At 46.3% G+C, this 22816-nt stretch overlaps 1 protein-coding gene across 1 annotated transcript in view; it reads right to left on the bottom strand.

Annotated features, from left to right (window-relative positions):
• LOC115149511 (interleukin-11 receptor subunit alpha-like) overlaps nt 1–19256 on the bottom strand; it is a 28900-nt gene extending 9644 nt beyond the window's left edge. The window contains 8 exon segments of the mRNA XM_029692444.1: nt 7419–7563; nt 9634–9758; nt 9761–9799; nt 11157–11323; nt 11429–11543; nt 12043–12212; nt 14345–14411; nt 19128–19256. Coding sequence (XP_029548304.1) covers nt 7419–7563; nt 9634–9758; nt 9761–9799; nt 11157–11323; nt 11429–11543; nt 12043–12212; nt 14345–14411; nt 19128–19227 — 928 coding nt within the window. The 5' untranslated portion in view covers nt 19228–19256.
• Nucleotides 19257–22816: the final 3560 nt, after the last annotated feature.

Here is a 22816-nt window from a genome sequence, read left to right as displayed (position 1 = left end):
TTCTAGGCAGAGTTGCAAATAAAAAAACATATCTCAGACTGGCCAATAAAAATAAAAGATTAAGATGCCTAGAAGGCCAGCATCCCAGAGTCGCCTCTTCACTGTTGACGTTGAGACTGGTGTTTTGCGGGTACAATTTAATGAAGCTGCCAGTTGAGGACTTGTGAGGCGTCTGTTTCTCAAACTAGACACTCTAATGGACTTGTCCTCTTGCTCAGTTGTGCACCGCGGCCTCCCACTTCTCTTTCTATTCTGGTTAGAGCCAGTTTACGCTGTTCTGTGAAGGGAGTAGTACACAGCATTGTACGAGATCTTCAGTTTCTTGGCAATTTCTCACATGGAATAGCCTTCATTTCTCAGAACAAGAATAGACAGACGAGTTTCAGAAGAAAGTTATTTGTTTCTGGCCATTTTGAGCCTGTAATCGAACCCACAAATGTTGATGCTCCAGATACTCAACTAGTCTAATGAAGGACAGTTTTATTGCTTCTTTAATCAGAACAACAGTTTTCAGCTGTGCTAACATAACTGCAAAAGGGTTTTCTAATGATCAATTAGCCTTTTAAAATGATAAACTTGGATTAGCTAACATAACATGCCATTGGAACACAGGAGTGATGTTTGCTGATAATAGGCCTCTGTACGCCTATGTAGATATTCCATAAAAAAATCTGCCGTTTCCAGCTACAATAGTCATTTACAACATTAACAATGTCTACACTGTATTTCTAATCAATTTGATGTTATTTTAATGGACAAAAAAATATGCTTTTCTTTCAAAAACAAGGACATTTCTAAGTGACTCCAAACTTTTGAACTGTAGTGTATCTGTGAGTTGCATTGATTGAGAGAGGCCTCACATATCTGTGAGTTGCGATTTACAGATAGATTTATGATACAGAATCCAGATTAGGACATCCTCAGTCCTCATAAAAACAAGATGCAATTAAATGTATCACTTTTATAAATGCATCTGTTTGGTATCCTAGCTTCCTTTCCTCCTTTCCTATCCTAGCTTGTATCTCTTTTCTTCCTTTACCTCCCCTCCTTTCCTTTCCAAGCTCCCTTTCCTACTATCCTTTCCTAGCTCATTTTCTAACTTCCTTTCCTAGGTCCCATCTTACATTTCTCATTCTCTAACTTCCTTTCCTCTCCAAGGAGGAATGTTTGTGGTTTTGAGGCTGGGGCATCTAGTGACGACAATTCATCTGTCTAATCCCCTGCAAGGACATAGAAAGGCATCAGTAATATTACAATGCTGGATGAAGTTAATTTAATATAAGTTCCTGTTTGCATTTATATAATTATATATGTTATCCTATATCACTTGTCAGTGTTTGTTTTGTATCCATTTCTCAAACATTAGGATGTAGTCTGGGCCTTCTAATCTAGTTAGACTGCATCATATTACCTTTCAATATTAGCTATCAATGAATAAAAAAACAATTGTCTTAAACATCATTGTAATTTAATAATATGCGTTGGTGTGATAGTTGTATGAATAAATCGTATGTAAACCTAATCATTAGCAGTGGCATGCCAGTGACATGTCGTTAGTTAAGATTGAAAAAAACAATGGGCCTAAACAGCTGCCCTGGGGAATTCCTGATTCTACCTGGATTATGTTGGAGAGGCGTCCATTAAAGAACACCCTCTGTGTTCTGTTAGACAAGTAACTCTTTATCCACATTATAGCAGGGGGTGTAAAGCCATAACACATACGTTTTTCCTGCAGCAGACTGTGATTAATAATGTCAAAAGCTGCACTGAAGTCTAACAAGACAGCCCCCACAATCATTTTATCATCAATTTATTTCAGCCAATCATCAGTGATTTGTGTAAGTGCTGTGATTGTTGAATGTCCTTCCCTATAAGCGTGCTGAAAGTCTTTTGTCAATTTGTTTACTGTGACATTTTTTCCAGAAGTTTACTAAGGGTTGGTAAGAGGCTGATTGGTCGGCTATTTGAGCCAGTAAAGGGGGCTTTACTATTCTTGGGCAGCAGAATAACTATGGCAAATAGGAGTGACAATATCGTCCGCTATTATCCTCAGTAATTTTTGTCAGACCCCGGTGGCTTGTCATTGTTGATAGACAACAATAATTTGTTCACCTCTTCCACATTGACTTTACGGAATTCAAAAGTACAATCCTTGTCTTTCATAAATTGGTCAGATATACTTGGATGTGTAGTGTCAGCATTTGTTGATGGCATGTCATCCCAAAGTTTGCTTATCCTCTTACATCTAGACGTTCCGCTAGCGGAACACCTGCTCCAATAGCCAATGATGGGCATGGCGCGAATTACAAATTCCTCAAAAATACAAAAACTTCAATTTTTCAAACATATGATTATTTTACACCATTTTAAAGACAAGACTCTCCTTTATCTAACCACACTGTCCGATTTCAAAAAGGCTTTACAACGAAAGCAAAATATTAGATTATGTCAGCAGAGTACCCAGACAGAAATAATCGGACACCCATTTTTCAAGCTAGCATATAATGTCACATAAATCCAAACCACAGCTAAATGCAGCACTAACCTTTGATGATCTTCATCAGATGACACCACTAGGACATTATGTTATACAATACATGCATGTTTTGTTCAATCAAGTTCATATTTATATAAAAAAACAGCTTTTTACATTAGCATGTGACGTTCAGAACTAGCATACCCCCCGCAAACTTCCGGTGAATTTACTAAATTACTCATGATAAACGTTCACAAAAAACATAACAATTATTTTAAGAATTATAGATACAGAACTCCTCTATGCACTCGCTATGTCCGATTTTAAAATAGCTTTTCGGTGAAAGCACATTTTGCAATATTCTCAGTAGATAGCCCAGCCATCACGGCTAGCTATTTAGACACCCACCAAGTTTAGCACTCACCAAAGTCAGATTTACTTTAAGAAAAATGTTATTACCTTTGCTGTTCTTCGTCAGAATGCACTCCCAGGACTTCTACTTCAATAACAAATGTTGGTTTGGTCCCAAATAATCCATAGTTATATCCAAACAGCGGCGTTTTGTTCGTGCGTTCAAGACACTATCCGAAAGGGTAAATAAGGGTTACGCGCCCGACACGTTTCGTGACCAAACATTTCTAAATATTCCATTACCGTACTTCGAAGCATGTCAACCGCTGTTTAAAATCAATTTTTATGCCATTTTTCTCGTAAAAAAGCGATAATATTCCGACCGGGAAAGCGTGTTTATGTTCAAAGAGAGAGAAAGTAAAAGCATGGGATCCCCTCGTGCACGAGCCTCAGTCTGATGGCCCTCTGATCGACCACCATCCAAACGCGCTAAAGTTTTTCAGCCAGCGGCTGGAATTACATCATTCAGCTTTTTCCCGGGTTCTGAGAGCCTATGGGAGCCGTAGGAAGTGTCACGTTACAGCAAAGATCCTACATTTTCTTTAAACAGAGCCAAGAAGCTCAAGGAATGGTCAGAGAGGGTACTTCCTGTTTGGAATCTTCTCAGGTTTTTGCCTGCCATTTGAGTTATGTTATACTCACAGACACCATTCAAACAGTTTTAGAAACGTTAGGGTGTTTTCTATCCAAAGCCAATAATTATATGCATATTCTAGTTTCTGGGCAGGAGTAATAATCAGATTAAATCGGGTACGTTTTTTATCTGGCCGTGAAAATACTGCCCCCTAGCCATAACAGGTTATCTTGCCAATGAAAAATGAAATAAGGTAGTTTGCAATATCAGTGGGTTTTGTGATGAATGAGCATCTGATTATCAGTGAATGAAGGAGCCGAGTTGGCTTTTTTCCCCAAAACTTCAATTAAGGTGATCCAAAGCTTTTTACTCTCATTCTTTATATCATTTATCTTTATTTCATATAGTATAGTTTAATAGTCTTAATTTACAGTACGTTTGCCAGTCAGCTGGGCAGCCAGACTTATTTGCCATACCTTTTGCCCTCTCATTCATACAATTTTTCAATTCTTCCTTTCCTCCCCTCAATTCCTCATCTAGCCACATCGACTTAACCGTTTTTACAGTCATGTTCTTAATGGGCACTTATTAGTAACTGGAATAAGTAGTTTCATAAATGTGTCCAGTGCAGCGTCTGGTTGCTCCTCATTACACACCACAGACCAGCAAATATTCTTCACATCATCAACATATGAATCACTACAATACTTATTGTATGACCTCTTATACACTATATTAGTCCCAGCCTTTGGAACTTTGGTTTTCCTAGATATGGCTATTATATTGTGATCATTACATCCTATGGATTTGGATACTGCTTTAAAGCAAATATCTGCAGCGTTAGTAAAGATGTGATCAGTACATGTTGAGGATTTCATTCCTGTGCTGTTTGTAACTACCCTGGTAGGTTGATTGATGACCTGAATCAGGTTGCAGGCACTGGTTACAGTTTGAAATGTTCTCTTGAGTGGGCAGCTTGATGAAAGCAGATCAATACTTCAATCACCCAGAAAATATACCTCTCTGTTGATATCACATACATTATCAAGCATTTCACTCATATTATCCAGATACTGACTGTTAGCACGAGGTGGTCTATAGCAGCGTCCCACCAGAAGAGCTATTCAGGGTAATTAGGGGAACATAAATTAAGTTACTTAAATTGTGTTTGCCGATGACCCTAAGATCATGTACATTTGATGCAGCATTATGACAACTCATTCTCACAATGGTAGGGATTAACTGAGCTGGTCTTGGGTCATTGATAAGTCATTGGCAGAAAAATAGGAGAAAATATTGTGGACCCTTAAATTACAAATGTCTCCAGGTATGAATATCGCAAAAAATATGATCACTATCTAGGTTTCCATCCAATTGGTGACATATTTTCATGTGAATAGTAAAGAATGTGCATGAAGAAAATATCCAAATGTTCCCACCAGTAGTGTGTTTCCACCAAACTGACTTGTTGCAGATAAAAATCAGCGTGTGATGACATAGCGCTCACTACCTGTCCTTTTTAGCTGAAACCCTAGACTCACTCCAATTCGCATTCCACCCAAACAATCACACTCCACACTGTCATTTCCCACCTGGACAAAAGGAACGCCTATGTGAGAATGCTATTCATTGACTACAGCTCAGCGTTCAACACCATAGTGCCCTCAAAGCTCATCACTAAGCTAAGGACCCTGGGAATAAACACCTCCCTCTGCAACTGGATCCTGGAACTTCCTGATGGGCCGCCCCCAGGTGGTAATGGTAGGCAACAACACATCTGCCAGGCTTATCCTCAACACGGGGGCCCCTCAGGGGAGCGTGCTAAGTCCCCTCCTGTACTCCCTGTTCACCCACAACTGCATGGCCAAACACGACTCCAACACCATCATTAAGTTTGCTGACGACACAACGGTGGTAGGCCTGGTCACTGGTGACGATGAGTTAGCCTATAGGGAGGAGGTCAGAGACCTGGCCAGGTGGTGCCAGGACAACATACTCTTCCATGGCCTGCAAACTCACCAGACATGTCACCCATTGAGCATGTTTGGGATGCTCTGGATCAATGTGTACGACAGCGTGTTCCAGTTCCCACCAATATCCAGCAACTTCGCACAGCCATTGAAGAAGAGTGGGACGACATTCCAAAGGCCACAATCAACAATCTGTTCAACTCTACGCGAAGGAGAGGTGTCGCGTTGCATGAGGCAAATGGTGGTCACCCCAGATCAAATCAAATTATTTGAAATAATATTTTTTTAGTATTCTAATGTTAAGTAAGACGTTCATAAACACGACCAATGATTATTCTTCCGATATCATGTATCAAATGTTTTTATTAGACTGTTAGAATGTCATTGGCTGGAAGTGTACAAAATTGTCTTTATGCCTATGTTTTTCACTAGGCCTTTGTAAAACTATACAAAACATATCCTTGACTCTATCTAAACAAAAAAAAAACTATTGTTGTTATATTTTAAATGGATATATTTCCACGAAATATTCTTCATTTATGCACTATTATGCACTACTCATTTATGCACCATTTATGCACTACACTTCATTTATGCACTATATATTTATCAAGCATTGGTGCTTATGTTTGCACACCTTGTGGGTTGATATGGATCTGATGAGTATGCAAAGGGGACACCCTGTAATGTTCTCAACGTTCTCTAACGGATACTTATAGGTTCTAGTGTTAAACAACTTAGACCAGCTGTTCTGTCAACATTCTTACAACGTCAAATGATTGTTTTGGGCACCCTGATACATCACAGCACACCTGGACAGTTTTACTGTTCTGGGAACCTATCTCTTGTCATATTCCCACAATGTTCCCACATCCAAAATACATGTTTTAGGAACTTTTAAAAAACATCACAAAAATTGTTCTAAGAACGTTTTTGTAACATCAGGTGAATGTTTTTTTGCACCCTAAAATAAAGATCCACAAAACTGGACAGTTCATCTTTTGTGATGTCCCCACAATGTTCCCACCAGACTGTAAACACAACTTAATGAAACATTCTGAGAACCTTTAAAGAACAGAAAACATTTTTTCTGGGAATGTTCTTGCAAAATTAGGTGAATGTTTTATAAAAACATTCTATCATCATCATCAGCATGACTGGACAGTTTTTATGTTATAAGAACATTTTCTGCAACCTAACAAATGTCCTGGGAACTTTCATAGAAACAATTTAGGTTTGCTCACATTTTGGTAAATATTAGGAAAACATTACAAGGATATTTAATTTAAAACATGAAAAATGATATATATATTTTTTATATATATATGTGATCAAAAACATTATTTTAATGTTTTTGGGATGTTATCATTCTAATGTTAGATTAAACCCCAACTAGCACTTAATGAGAATCTTAGCTAATGTTCTGGGAATGTTCCAGGTTTGCTGGGAAAGTCCTGGTCAAAATAGTGCACTATATAGGGAATAGGGTTCCATAGGGCTCTGGTCTAAAGTAGTGCACTATATAGGGAATAGGGTTCCATAGGGCTCTGGTCTAAAGTAGTGCACTATATAGGGAATAGGGTTCCATAGGGCTCTGGTCTAAAGTAGTGCACTATATAGGGAATAGGGTTCCATAGGGCTCTGGTCTAAAGTAGTGCACTATATAGGGAATAGGGTTCCATAGGGCTCGGGTCTAAAGTAGTGCACTATATAGGGAATATGGTTCCATAGGGCTCTGGTCTAAAGTAGTGCACTATATAGGGAATAGGGTTCCATAGGGCTCTGGTCTAAAGTAGTGTACTATATAGGGAATAGGGTTCTATATGGCTCTGGTCTATAGTAGTGCACTATATAGGGAATATGGTTCCATAGGGCTCTGGTCTAAAGTAGTGCACTATATAGGGAATAGGGTTCCATAGGGCTCTGGTCTAAAGTAGTGCACTGTATAGGCAATAGGGTTCCATTTGGGACACAGATGTATTCTCACCGCTCCATGGACAGGCCTGCAGCAGGGGACTCCAGTCACTCCACTGGCTGTCTGGGTTGATATCGTCCTGGGCTCTCACCTGCAGCTGGTGGGCGTGGCCTGCTAGGGCATCAGTTATCAGCAGGGGGCTGGCCTTAGACTCCACCTGGAGGGGGAGGGATGAGAGAGATATAGGGGGAGGGATGAGATAGAGATATAGGGGGAGGGATGAGATAGAGATATAGGGGGAGGGGGTGAGATAGAGATATAGGGGGAGGGATGAGATAGAGATATAGGGGGAGGGGTGAGAGATATAGGGGGAGAGGGGGAGGGGTGAGAGATATAGGGGGAGGGGGTGAGATAGAGATATAGGGGGAGGGGGTGAGATAGAGATATAGGGGGAGAGGGGGAGGGGTGAGAGATATAGGGGGAGGGGATGAGATAGAGATATAGGGGGAGGGGTGAGATAGAGATATAGGGGGAGGATGTGAGATAGAGATATAGGGGGAGGGGGTGAGATAGAGATATAGGGAGTGAGATAGAGATATGGGGGTAGGGGGAGGGGTGAGAGAGATATAGGGGGAGGAGGTGAGATAGAGATATATGGGGAGGGGTTAGATAGAGATATAGGGGGAGGGATAGGGAGAAAGAGGGGAGAGAGAGATATAGGGGGAGGGATAGGGAGGGGAGAGATAAAGATATAGGGGAGGGGAGAGATATAGATATAGGGGGAGGGATAGGGAGAAGGAGGGGAGAGATAGAGATATAGGGGAGGGGAGAGATATAGATATAGGGGGAGGGATAGGGAGAAGGAGGGGAGAGATAGAGATATAGGGTGAGATAGAGATATGGGGAGGGGTAGGGAGAGGGAGGGGAGAGATAAACATATAGGGGGAGGGGAGGGATAAAGATATAGGGGGAGGGAGATGGGGGAAAGATAAAGATTTAGGGGGAAGGGAGAGATAGAGATATAGGGAGAGGGAGGGGAGAGATAAAGATATAGGGGGAGAGATAGAGATGTAGGGGGATGGAAAGGGAGAAGGAGGGGAGAGATAAAGATATAGGGGGAGGGGAGAGATATATATATAGGGGGATGGAAAGGGAGAAGGAGGAGAGAGATAAAGATATAGGGGGAGGGGAGAGATATAGATACAGGGGGAGGGAGATGGGGGAGAGATAAAGATTTAGGGGGAAGGGAGAGATAGAGATATAGGGAGAGGGAGGGGAGAGATAAAGATACAGGGGGAGAGATAGAGATGTAGGGGGATGGAAAGGGAGAAGGAGGGGAGAGATAAAGATATAGGGGGAGAGATAGAGATGTAGGGGGAGGGAGAGGGAGGGGAGAGATAAAGATATAGGGGGAGAGATAGAGATGTAGGAGGAGGGAGAGCGAGGGGAGAGATGGAGAGATAGAGATGTAGGGGGAGGGAGAGTGAGGGGAGAGATGGAGAGATAGAGATGTAGGGGAGGGAGAGCGAGGGGAGAGATGGAGAGATAGAGATGTAGGGGGAGGGAGAGCGAGGGGAGAGATGGAGAGACAGTATGCTGAATAGAGAGATGGAGAGACAGTATGCTGAACAGAGGAACTAACGGTAGACCAGGTGAATAGAGGAACTAACGGTAGACCAGGTGAATAGAGGAACTAACGGTAGACCAGGTGAATAGAGGAACTAACGGTAGACCAGGTGAATAGAGGAACTAACTGTAGACCAGGTGAATAGAGGAATTAACGGTAGACCAGGTGAATAGAGGAACTAACGGTAGACCAGGTGAATAGAGGAACTAACGGTAGACCAGGTGAATAGAGGAACTAACGGTAGACCAGGTGAATAGAGGAATTAACGGTAGACCAGGTGAATAGAGGAACTAACTGTAGACCAGGTGAATAGAGGAACTAACGGTAGACCAGGTGAATAGAGGAACTAACGGTAGACCAGGTGAATAGAGGAACTAACGGTAGACCAGGTGAATAGAGGAATTAACGGTAGACCAGGGTGAATAGAGGAACTAACGGTAGACCAGGTGAATAGAGGAACTAACGGTAGACCAGGTGAATAGAGGAACTAACGGTAGACCAGGTGAATAGAGGAACTAACGGTAGACCAGGTGAATAGAGGAACTAACGGTAGACCAGGTGAATAGAGGAACTAACGGTAGACCAGGTGAATAGAGGAACTAACGGTAGACCAGGTGAATAGAGGAACTAACGGTAGACCAGGTGAATAGAGGAACTAACGGTAGACCAGGTGCTGAATCCTACAGGACGGTAGCGGAGCTGGAAGCGGAGGGGGAAGGGCACAGCGTCGTGGAGCCAGGAGGCAGGGTACGTCCAGTACACCTGGAGCCTCATGGGATATCCACCATCCCCACTGCTGTTACTGCCTCTGGGGGGTCTGGCTGCACTGTAGACACACAGAGGGTGGAGTGAGGAATCATGCAACCAACACTGGCACACACAGAGAAGCACACACACACTGATACACACACACACACACTGGTACAGACAGACAGACAGACAGACAGACAGACAGACAGACAGACAGACAGACAGACAGACAGACAGGCAGACAGACAGGCAGGCAGGCAGACAGACAGACAGACAGACAGACAGACAGACAGACAGACAGACGGGTACAGGCAGGTACAGACGGGCACAGACAGGTACAGACAGGTACAGAGAGAGAGGCACAGACAGGTACAGACAGACAGGCATAGACATGCAAGTAAAGACAGACAGGTACAGACAGACACGTACATACAGGTAAAGACAGACACGTACAGAGAGGTAAAGACAGACAGGTAAAGACAGACAGGTAAAGACAGACACACAGACAGGTAAAGACATACAGGTAAAGGCAGACAGGTAAAGGCAGACAGGTAAAGACAGACAGCTAGATAAAGACAGACAGGTAAAGACAGACAGACAGGTAAAGACAGACAGGTAAAGACAGACAAACATGTAAAGACAGACAGACGGGTAGATACAGACAGGTAAAGACAGACAGGTAAAGACAGACAGGTGCATACAGGTACAGACAGGCAGGTACAGACAGACAGGTACAGACAGGTAAAGACAGACAGGTACAGACAGGTAAAGACAGACAGGTGCAGACAGACAGGTGCAGACAGGTACAGACAGGCAGGTACAGACAGGCAGGTACAGACAGACAGGTACAGACAGGTAAAGACAGACAGGTAAAGACAGACAGGTGCAGACAGACAGGTAAAGACAGACAGGTACAGACAGGCAGGTACAGACAGACAGGTCAAGACAGACAGGTAAAGACAGACAGGTACAGACAGGCAGGTACAGACAGGCAGGTACAGACAGACAGGTACAGACAGGCAGGTACAGACAGGCAGGTACATACAGGCAGGTGCAGACAGGTACAGACAGACAGGTACAGACAGACAGGTAAAGACAGAAAGGTAAAGACAGACAGGTAAAGACAGACAGGTACAGACAGGTAAAGACAGACAGATAGATAAAGACATACAGGTAAAGACAGACAGGTACAGACAGACGGGTACAGACAGGTAAGGACAGACAGATAGATAAAGACAGACAGGTAAAGACAGACAGATAGATAAAGACCGACAGGTAAAGACAGACAGGTAAAGACAGACGGGTACAGACAGGCGGGTACAGACAGACGGGTACAGACAGACGGGTACATACAGACAGGTACAGACAGGCAGGTACAGACAGGCAGGTACAGACAGGTAAAGACAGAGTGTCCAGATGAGGTAGTGACCTACAGAGTTCATGGAACTTGACCACCAGGATGGTGGTCTGTGACCCCAGGGGGTTGGTCTCTGTGATGTTGATGTTATGGTAGTGTTGCCACATGGTAGGATCTGTGATGGTGCACTGCTTCTGTGGTGGGGAAGACACCACACACATCCTCACCTGGCTCTTATTACCCCTGGAGGGGGAGAGAGGACAGAGGGAGGTCCTTCACTATCAACACCATTATATCTGTGTACCTACAGCACCATGCTGGTCGGAGAGGACAGGATGGGTGGCTCACCTGTAAGAGGTGTGGTACTGGGCAGGCAGGAGGGTCTTCACAGACTCCACCCATGAACACAATACCAGGCTGTGATTGGACACACGACAGGAAACATTGAGCAGCCCGGGGGGATCTGAGGAAGAAGAGATGAGAAATGATGATCACATTCAACTAAAGTTTTTAATTGTATCTTTATTTACCTAGGCAAGTCAGTTAAGAACAAATTCTAATTTTCAATGACGGCCTCTATTATCCTAGTGTAACCGATGTGAAATGGCTAGTTAGTTAGCGGTGGTGCGCGCTAATAGCGTTTCAATCAGTGACGTCACTCGCTCTGAGACTTGAAGTAGGGTTTCCCCTTGCGTCGCAAGGGCCGCGGCTTTTGTGGCGCGATGGGTAACGTTGCTTTGTGGGGTGTCAGTTGTTGATGTGTGCAAGGGTCCCTGGTTCGAGCCCGGGTTGGGGCGAAGAGAGGGACGGAACCTACACTGTTACACTAGGAACAACACAATATATACACGGTTTATCTCAGTGTGTGAGGGACTGCAGCTCTCCCCGGGTATCCTTTCTAAGGAATGATTAAGATTTAGGTCACAGCCTCAGTCTATAAAGGGAGGAGAAGGGAGACTTACGCCCCAGCCTGAGTCTGGTTGTCCTGATGAGTCGTCCCCGGTTGTCATGGCAGCTGTAGTTTCCCTCGGCAGCGCGGTCGGCCTGCAGGAGGACCAGATGACCATCTGATGTCACTTGGTGATGCCATGGTAACACGGAACTCCTGTTCAGACGCCACTTCACTGATGTCCTGCAGAGACATTATGACATCTGTGGACAATGTAGATGGAAATGGCTTGTATTGAGCGATAGCCCTGATTCCCACGGATAGCGATAGCCCTGGTTCCCATGGATAGCGATAGCCCTGATTCCCACAGATAGCGATAGCCCTGATTCCCACAGATAGCGATAGCCCTGATTCCCACAGATAGCGATAGCCCTAGTTCTCACGGATAGTGATAGCCCTGATTCCCACGGATAGCGATAGCCCTGGTTCCCACGGATAGCGATAGCCCTGATTCCCACAGATAGCGAAAGCCCTGATTCCCACAGATAGCGATAGCCCTGATTCCCACAGATAGCGATAGCCCTAGTTCTCACGGATAGTGATAGCCCTGATTCCCACGGATAGCGATAGCCCTAGTTCCCACGGATAGCGATAGCCCTGGTTCCCACGGATAGTGATAGCCCTGATTCCCACGGATAGCGATAACCCTGATTCCCACGGATAGCGATAGCCCCGGGTCCCACGGATAGCGATAGCCCTGATTCTCACGGATAGCAATAGCCCTGATTCCCACGGATAGCAATAGCCCTGGTTCCCACGGATAGCGATAGCCCTGGTTCCCACGGATAGCGATAGCCCTGAATCCCACGGATAGCGATAGCCCTGATTCCCACGGATAGCGATAGCCCCGGTTCCCACGGATAGCGATAGCCCCGGTTCCCACGGATAGCGATAGCCCTGGTTCCCACGGATAGCAATAGCCCTGGTTCCCACGGACACAGTAGTATATTATTTTGTGCATAGTGAACCTAGCCATCCTAGACCCTCCCAGAGCCCTGCATAGTGAACCTAGCCATCCTAGACCCCCCCAGAGCCCTGCATAGTGAACCTAGCCATCCTAGACCCTCCCAGAGCCCTGCATAGTGAACCTAGCCATCCTAGACCCCTCCCAGAACCCTGCATAGTGAACCTAACCATCCTAGACCCTCCCAGAACCCTGCACAGTGAACCTAGCCATCCTAGACCCTCCCAGAGCCCTGCATAGTGAACTTAGCCATCCTAGACCCCCCAGAGCCCTGCATAGTGAACCTAACCATCCTAGACCCTCCCAGAACCCTGCATAGTGAACCTAGCCATCCTAGACCCTCCCAGAGCCCTGCATAGTGAACCTTGCCATCCTAGACCCCCCAGAGCCCTGCATAGTGAACCTAGCCATCCTAGACCCCCCCAGAGCCCTGCATAGTGAACCTAGCCATCCTAGACCCCCTGAGAGCCCTGCATAGTGAACCTAGCCATCCTAGACCCCCCAGAGCCCTGCATAGTGAACCTAGCCATCCTAGACCCCCCCAGAGCCCTGCATAGTGAACCTAGCCATCCTAGACCCCCCCCAGAGCCCTGCATACTGAACCTAGCCATCCTAGACCCTCCCAGAGTCCTGCATAGTGAACCTAGCCATCCTAGACCCCCCCCCAGAGCCCTGCATAGTGAACCTAGCCATCCTAGACCCCCCAGAGCCCTGCATAGTGAACCTAGCCATCCTAGACCCCCAGAGCCCTGCATAGTGAACCTAGCCATCCTAGACCCCTCCCCCCCAGAGCCCTGCATAGTGAACCTAGCCATCCTAGACCCCCCCCCCCAGAGCCCTGCATAGTGAACCTAGCCATCCTAGACCCCCCCCAGAGCCCTGCATAGTGAACCTAGCCATCCTAGACCCCCCCCAGAGCCCTGCATAGTGAACCTAGCCATCCTAGACCCCCCCAGAGCCCTGCATAGTGAACCTAGCCATCCTAGACCCCCCCCCCCCCAGAGCCCTGCATAGTGAACCTAGCCATCCTAGACCCCCCCAGAGCCCTGCATAGTGAACTTAGCCATCCTAGACCCCCTCCCAAAGCCCTGCATAGTGAACCTAGCCATCCTAGACCCTCCCAGAGCCCTGCATAGTGAACCTAGCCATCCTAGACCCCCCCAGAGCCCTGCATAGTGAACCTAGTCATCCTAGACCCCCCCAGAGCCCTCCATAGTGAACCTAGCCATCCTAGACCCCCCCCAGAGCCCTGCATAGTGAACCTAGCCATCCTAGACCCCCCCCCCCCAGAGTCCTGCATAGTGAACCTAGCCATCCTAGACCCCCCCAGAGCCCCCATAGTGGAACATACCTGTCTAGTGCTGCTCCACACACCAGCGTGACGTTGGACCCCAGCCTCCCATACTGAACATCTGAAACTAGACAAGATGTTAGACCTGTTAGATCTGTGTGTCTGAACAGTTCTACAATCATTAGTCTTGTACAGTCAGGACTTAGAAGAAGCAACAGTCCTCAGCATTGTATATCTCTATGACCTAAAGTAGACCATCTTATACACAAAGACATGTTAGAGCGTCCTGTTGTGTCTGCTGTTACATAGCAGCCGTGTATAAACACTTACAGTCCTCCCATAAGTCTTCAGCACAGTCAGGATTTGTAAACTACTGTTCGCAGCCGTATAGGTGCCTTCAGACAGTATTCATTCTGTTGTGTTGCATCCTGGATTCAAAATGGATGAAATCCATATTGTTTCTCATCCATCTATACTCAATACCCCATAATGACAAAGTGAAAACATGTTTTTCGAAATGTTTGCAAATTTATTCAAAATGAAATACTGAAATATCTCATTTACATAAGAATTCACACCCTTAAGTCAATACATGTTAGAATCATATTTGGCAGCGATTACAGCTGTGAGTCTTTCTGGGTAAGTCTCTAAGAGCTTTTCACATCTGGATTGTACAATATTTTCACATTACTCTTATTAAAATGATTCAAGCTCTGTCAAGTTGGTTGTCCCATTACTAGAGAAACATTTTCAAAGCCATAGATTCTGAAGCCGATTTAAGTCAAAACTGTAACTAGGCCACTCGGGAAACTTCAATGTTGTCTTGGTAAGCATTTTATGTTTACATTTTAGTCATTTAGCAGACGCTCTTATCCAGAGCGACTTACAGTAGTGAATGCATACATTTCATACATTTTTTTCTCCGTACTGGTCCCCCGTGGGAATCTAACCCACAACCCTGGTGTTGCAAACTCCATGCTCTACCAACTGAGCCACATGGGATAGTATCCAACTCCAGTGTTTATTTGATTATTGTCCTGCTGGAAGGTGCATTTGTCTCCCAGTATCTGTTGGAAAGCAGACTGAACCAGGTTTTCCTCTAGGATTTTGCCAGTGCTTGAATATGAATATGTGTTTGTTGTGTTGGATTTGCCCCAAACATAACACTCTGTATTCGGGACATAGTTACTTAACTTAGCAGTTTTACTTTAGTGCCTTCAATTCAAACAGGATGGATGTTTTGGATTATTTTTTTATCCAGTACAGGCATCCTTCTTTTCACTCTGTCATTTAGGTTAGTATTGTGTAGTAACTACAATGTTGTTAATCCATCCTCAGTTCTCTCCTATCACAGCCATTAAACTCTGTAACTGTTTTAAAGTCACCAGTGGCCTCATTGTGAAATCCCTGAGCGGTTTCCTTCCTACTGAGTAGTGACTGGGTGTATTGATACACTTCCTCATGCTCAAAGGGATTTAACCAGTTGAACTCTGAATGGTTGTTTTGGGCCCTATATAGGGACTGGTGAGTTTTGGGGGGGGGGTATAGAAAGTAACATATCAATTGGTCATCCCTACTGCCCCTGATCTGGAGGACTCACTAAACAGAGAACATCCCTGGTCATCCCTACTGCCCCTGATCTGGAGGAGTCACTAAACAGAGAACATCCCTGGTCATCCCTACTGCCCCTGATCTGGAGGAGTCACTAAACAGAGAACATCCCTGGTCATCCCTACTGCCCCTGATCTGGAGGAGTCACTAAACAGAGAACATCCCTGGTCATCCCTACTGCCCCTGATCTGGAGGAGTCACTAAACAGAGAACATCCCTGGTCATCCTTACTGCCTCTGATCTGGAGGACTCACTAAACAGAGAACATCCCTGGTCATCCCTACTGCCTCTGATCTGGAGGACTCACTAAACAGAGAACATCCCTGGTCATCCCTACTGCCTCTAATCTGGAGGACTCACTAAACAGAGAACATCCCTGGTCATCCCTACTGCCCCTGATCTGGAGGACTCACTAAACAGAGAACATCCCTGGTCATCCCTACTGCCTCTGATCTGGAGGACTCACTAAACAGAGAACATCCCTGGTCATCCCTACTGCCCCTGATCTGGAGGAGTCACTAAACAGAGAACATCCCTGGTCATCCCTACTGCCCCTGATCTGGAGGACTCACTAAACAGAGAACATCCCTGGTCATCCCTACTGCCCCTGATCTGGAGGACTCACTATAACAGAGAACATCCCTGGTCATCCCTACTGCCTCTGATCTGGAGGACTCACTAAACAGAGAACATCCCTGGTCATCCCTACTGCCCCTGATCTGGAGGAGTCACTAAACAGAGAACATCCCTGGTCATCCCTACTGCCCCTGATCTGGAGGAGTCACTAAACAGAGAACATCCCTGGTCATCCCTACTGCCCCTGATCTGGAGGAGTCACTAAACAGAGAACATCCCTGGTCATCCCTACTGCCCCTGATCTGGAGAAGTCACTAAACAGAGAACATCCCTGGTCATCCCTACTGCCCCTGATCTGGAGGAGTCACTAAACAGAGAACATCCCTGGTCATCCCTACTGCCCCTGATCTGGAGGAGTCACTAAACAGAGAACATCCCTGGTCATCCTTACTGCCTCTGATCTGGAGGACTCACTAAACAGAGAACATCCCTGGTCATCCCTACTGCCTCTGATCTGGAGGACTCACTAAACAGAGAACATCCCTGGTCATCCCTACTGCCTCTAATCTGGAGGACTCACTAAACAGAGAACATCCCTGGTCATCCCTACTGCCCCTGATCTGGAGGACTCACTATAACAGAGAACATCCCTGGTCATCCCTACTGCCTCTGATCTGGAGGACTCACTAAACAGAGAACATCCCTGGTCATCCCTACTGCCCCTGATCTGGAGGAGTCACTAAACAGAGAACATCCCTGGTCATCCCTACTGCCCCTGATCTGGAGGAGTCACTAAACAGAGAACATCCCTGGTCATCCCTACTGCCCCTGATCTGGAGGACTCACTAAACAGAGAACATCCCTGGTCATCCCTACTGCCCCTGATCTGGAGGACTCACTATAACAGAGAACATCCCTGGTCATCCCTACTGCCTCTGATCTGGAGGACTCACTAAACAGAGAACATCCCTGGTCATCCCTACTGCCCCTGATCTGGAGGAGTCACTAAACAGAGAACATCCCTGGTCATCCCTACTGCCCCTGATCTGGAGGAGTCACTAAACAGAGAACATCCCTGGTCATCCCTACTGCCCCTGATCTGGAGGAGTCACTAAACAGAGAACATCCCTGGTCATCCCCACTGCCTCTGATCTGGAGGACTCACTAAACAGAGAACATCCCTGGTCATCCTTACTGCCTCTGATCTGGAGGACTCACTGAACAGAGAACATCCCTGGTCATCCTTACTTCCTCTGATCTGGAGGACTCACTAAACACAAGCCCCTGGCTGTCCTGTTACGTTCCCACAAGACAAACTCAAAATGGGGGTCAGCTAAGCTTAAATATCACCTGGGTCAGGTAAGCTTAAATATCACCTGGGTCAGCTAAGCTTAAATATCACCTGGGTCAGCTAAGCTTAAATATCACCTGGTTCAGCTAAGCTTAAATATCACCTGGGTCAGGTAAGCTTAAATATCACCTGGGTCAGCTAAGCTTAAATATCACCTGGGTCAGCTAAGCTTAAATATCACCTGGGCCAGCCACTCTTAAATATCACCTGGGTCAGCTAAGCTTAAATATCACCTGGGTCAGCTAAGCTTAAATATCACCTGGGTCAGCTAAGCTTAAATATCACTTGGGCCAGCCACTCTTAAATATCACCTGGGCCAGCCACTCCTAAATATCACCTGGGTCAGCCATTCCTAAATATCACCTGGGTCAGCCATTCCTAAATATCACCTGGGTCTGCTAAGCTTAAATATCACCTGGGTCAGCTAAGCTTAAATATCACCTGGGTCAGCCACACCTAAATATCACCTGGGCCAGCTAAGCTTAAATATCACCTGGGTCAGTGTAGCTTAAATATCACCTGGGCCAGCCACTCTTAAATATCACCTGGGCCGGCCACTCTTAAATATCACCTGGGCCAGCCACTCCTAAATATCACCTGGGCCAGCCACTCTTAAATATCACCTGGGCCAGCTAAGCTTAAATATCACCTGGGTCAGCTAAGCTTAAATATCACCTGGGCCAGCCACTCCTAAAAATCACCTGGGCCAGCCACTCCTAAATATCACCTGGGCCAGCACAGGTGAAACCCCTTCCGACTAACAAGATGGACATGCCAGCACAGGTGTAACACATTAGTAACGAAGTGACGCCAATCGGTGCGCCCTACATTCAATCTCTAAATATAAACAGAGGACCCAAAACCTGTAACAGCCCGTAAATCAAATAAAAAAACAGAAAATGGAGTCGTCTGGTTTGCTTGGTAAGGAATTTGACTTTTCCTAGTATGATATTGAGTACTTTTTCCACCACTGCATTTAAGTACAGTTGAAACCAGATATTTTTAGACTTTTACTCAAAATCTCAATTTAAATTCAGGCTGTAACACAACAATTTGTAGAAAACCTCAAGGGGTGTGAATACTTGCTAAAGGCACTGTAAACATTATTAAAGTGACCAATGACTATGGGCATAGGGCAGCAGTCTCGAAGGTGCAGGGTAGAGTACCGGGTGGTAACCGGTAGTAACAGCGACTACAGCTCTGTTATAAAGAATACATTATGGCTGATTTAGGAATGTCTTTACGTCATTGGTCCATATCTTACAGGGGAGCTGTAAGGGGGTTCGTTAGGTTACTGTCTCTTACCTTCATTGGTCCATATCTCTGACTGGGCGTTGACGGAGGACAGTGCGAGGAGGTGGCCAATGACTAGCAGACCACTGGGACATGAGACAAGACAGGTCATCTGGATAAAGAGAGTGAGAGTTAACGGGTCAGGACATCATCGTACAGCAGACAACACTGGGTCAGGGGTCAGGACATCATCGTACAGCAGACAAGACTGGGTCAGGGGTCACTAGAGACAGTACTAGAGACAGACAGGAACCATTATCAGCCCTGACCCTGGTACTAGAGACAGTCAGGAACCAGTATCAGCCCTGACCCAGACCCTGGTACTAGACACAGTCAGGAACCATTATCAGCCCTGACCCTGGTACTAGAGACAGTCAGGAACCATTATCAACCCTGACCCTGGTACTAGAGACAGACAGGAACCATTATCAGTCCTGACCCTGGTACTAGAGACAGTCAGGAACCTTTATCAGCCCTGACCCTGGTACTAGAGACAGTCAGGAAACATTATCAGCCCTGACCCAGACCCTGGTACTAGAGACAATCAGGAACCATTATCAGCCCTGACCCTGGTACTAGAGACAGTCAGGAACCATTATCAGCCCTGACCCTGGTACTAGAGACAGACAGGAACCATTATCAGCCCTGACCCTGGTACTAGAGACAGTCAGGAACCCTTATCAGCCCTGACCCTGGTACTAGAGACAGACAGGAACCATTATCAGCCCTGACCCTGGTACTAGAGACAGTCAGGAACCATTATCAGCCCTGACCCTGGTACTAGAGACAGTCAGGAACCATTATCAGCCCTGACTCTGGTACTAGAGACAGTCAGGAACCATTATCAGCCCTGACCCAGACCCTGGTACTAGAGACAGACAGGAACCATTATCAGCCCTGACCCTGGTACTAGAGACAGTCAGGAACCATTATCAGCCCTGACCCAGACCCTGGTACTAGAGACAGTCAGGAACCATTATCAGCCCTGACCCTGGTACTAGAGACAGTCAGGAACCATTATCAGCCCTGACCCTGGAACTAGAGACAGTCAGGAACCATTATCAGCCCTGACCCTGGTACTAGAGACAGTCAGGAACCATAATCAGCCCTGACTCTGGTACTAGAGACAGTCAGGAACCATTATCAGCCCTGACCCAGACCCTGGTACTAGAGACAGTCAGGAACCATTACCAGCCCTGACCCTGGTACTAGAGACAGTCAGGAACCATTATCAGCCCTGACCCTGGTACTAGAGACAGTCAGGACCCATTATCAACCCTGACCCAGACCCTGGTACTAGAGACAGTCAGGAACCATTATCAGCCCTGACCCTGGTACTAGAGACAGTCAGGAACCATTATCAGCCCTGACCCTGGTACTAGAGACAGTCAGGACCCATTATCAGCCCTGACCCTGGTACTAGAGACAGTCAGGAACCATTATCAGCCCTGACCCTGGTACTAGAGACAGACAGGAACCATTATCAGCCCTGACCCTGGTACTAGAGACAGACAGGAACCATTATCAGCCCTGACCCTGGTACTAGAGACAGACAGGACCCATTATCAGCCCTGACCCTGGTACTAGAGACAGTCAGGAACCATTACCAGCCCTGACCCTGGTACTAGAGACAGTCAGGAACCATTATCAGCCCTGACCCTGGTACTAGAGACAGACAGGAACCATTATCAGCCCTGACCCTGGTACTAGAGACAGTCAGGAACCCTTATCAGCCCTGACCCTGGTACTAGAGACAGACAGGAACCATTATCAGCCCTGACCCTGGTACTAGAGACAGTCAGGAACCATTATCAGCCCTGACCCTGGTACTAGAGACAGTCAGGAACCATTATCAGCCCTGACCCTGGTACTAGAGACAGTCAGGACCCATTATCAGCCCTGACCCTGGTACTAGAGACAGTCAGGAACCATTATCAGCCCTGACCCTGGTACTAGAGACAGTCAGGAACCATTATCAGCCCTGACCCTGGTACTAGAGACAGACAGGAACCATTATCAGCCCTGACCCTGGTACTAGAGACAGACAGGAACCATTATCAGCCCTGACCCTGGTACTAGAGACAGACAGGAACCATTATCAGCCCTGACCCTGGTACTAGAGACAGTCAGGAACCATTATCAGCCCTGACACTGGTACTAGAGACAGTCAGGAACCATTATCAGCCCTGACCCTGGTACTAGAGACAGTCAGGAACCATTATCAGCCCTGACCCAGACCCTGGTACTAGAGACAGTCAGGAACCATTATCAGCCCTGACCCTGATACTAGAGACAGACAGGAACCATTATCAGCCCTGATCAATGTCTTTTGATAATCATCACCATAATCATCTTTATTACCATCATCACTGACAGACCAAGCCTAGCGTAGCGACGGTTTACTAGAAATGGAGAGTCTCCATTGAGCATGATTTTTAGCCACGACTTAATCTGTGTCCGGGAAACTGCACCTAAACAATAAAAACTGACTGACAAACTGTTCAGAACTATTCAGTCAAAATCAAGCCATGGAAAACATGACAGATGGTTCTTCAGAGGACTTGATGGAGAGCCAACAATGAGAATAAAACCCAGATGGTGGCTGTGCAGAGCAGGTTTATGGTTTATGATCTGGTCTGCAGGTTGAAAGGAGAAAACACTGATACACAGAGACATAGCTCCGGTACTGCATCCCAAATAGCACCCTATTCCCTATATAGTGCACTACTTTTGACAAGATGTGTTTGTGCTCATTGTCCATCTATGTTTGGCATGACAATGATAGCTCAAACAGATTGGGACTCAGGCTAGGAACACATTTCTAAAGAAAGATCTAGTGTTGTCATCAGCCAATACCTATCAGTCTTCTTCAGACAGATGAACATACAGGATTCCTACTGGCTTATCACAATGTTCTAATCTCACACAGGTTATATTCAGCTCCCAGGCAGTGTACTGCAGCCAGCTAGCTACCCTCTCAGACATGGGTAGTGTACTGCAGCCAGATAACTACCCTCTCAGACATGGGTAGTGTACTGCAGCCAGATAACTACCCTCTCAGACATGGGTAGTGTACTGCAGCCAGATAACTACCCTCTCAGACATGGGTAGTGTACTGCAGCTACCCTCTCAGACATGGGTAGTGTACTGCAGCCAGATAGCTACCCTCTCAGACATGGGTAGTGACCTGCAGCTACCCTCTCAGACATGGGTAGTGTCCTGCAGCCAGATAGCTACCCTCTCAGACATGGGTAGTGTACTGCAGCTACCCTCTCAGACATGGGTAGTGTCCTGCAGCCAGATAGCTACCCTCTCAGACATGGGTAGTGTCCTGCAGCTACCCTCTCAGACATGGGTAGTGTACTGCAGCCAGCTAGCTACCCTCTCAGACATGGGTAGTGTACTGCAGCCAGCTAGCTACCCTCTCAGACATGGGTAGTGTCCTGCAGCCAGATAACTACCCTCTCAGACATGGGTAGTGTACTGCAGCTACCCTCTCAGACATGGGTAGTGTACTGCATCTACACTCTCAGACATGGGTAGTGTCCTGCAGCCAGATAACTACCCTCTCAGACATGGGTAGTGTACTGCAGCTACCCTCTCAGACATGGGTAGTGTACTGCAGCTACCCTCTCAGACATGGGTAGTGTCCTGCAGCCAGATAACTACCCTCTCAGACATGGGTAGTGTACTGCAGCCAG

This window comes from Salmo trutta, chromosome 15 (genome assembly GCF_901001165.1).
Source record: "Salmo trutta chromosome 15, fSalTru1.1, whole genome shotgun sequence".
NCBI lineage: Eukaryota > Metazoa > Chordata > Actinopteri > Salmoniformes > Salmonidae > Salmo > Salmo trutta.
Note: the sequence above shows the minus strand (reverse complement) of the source record. Positions and strands in the feature narration are given on the sequence as shown.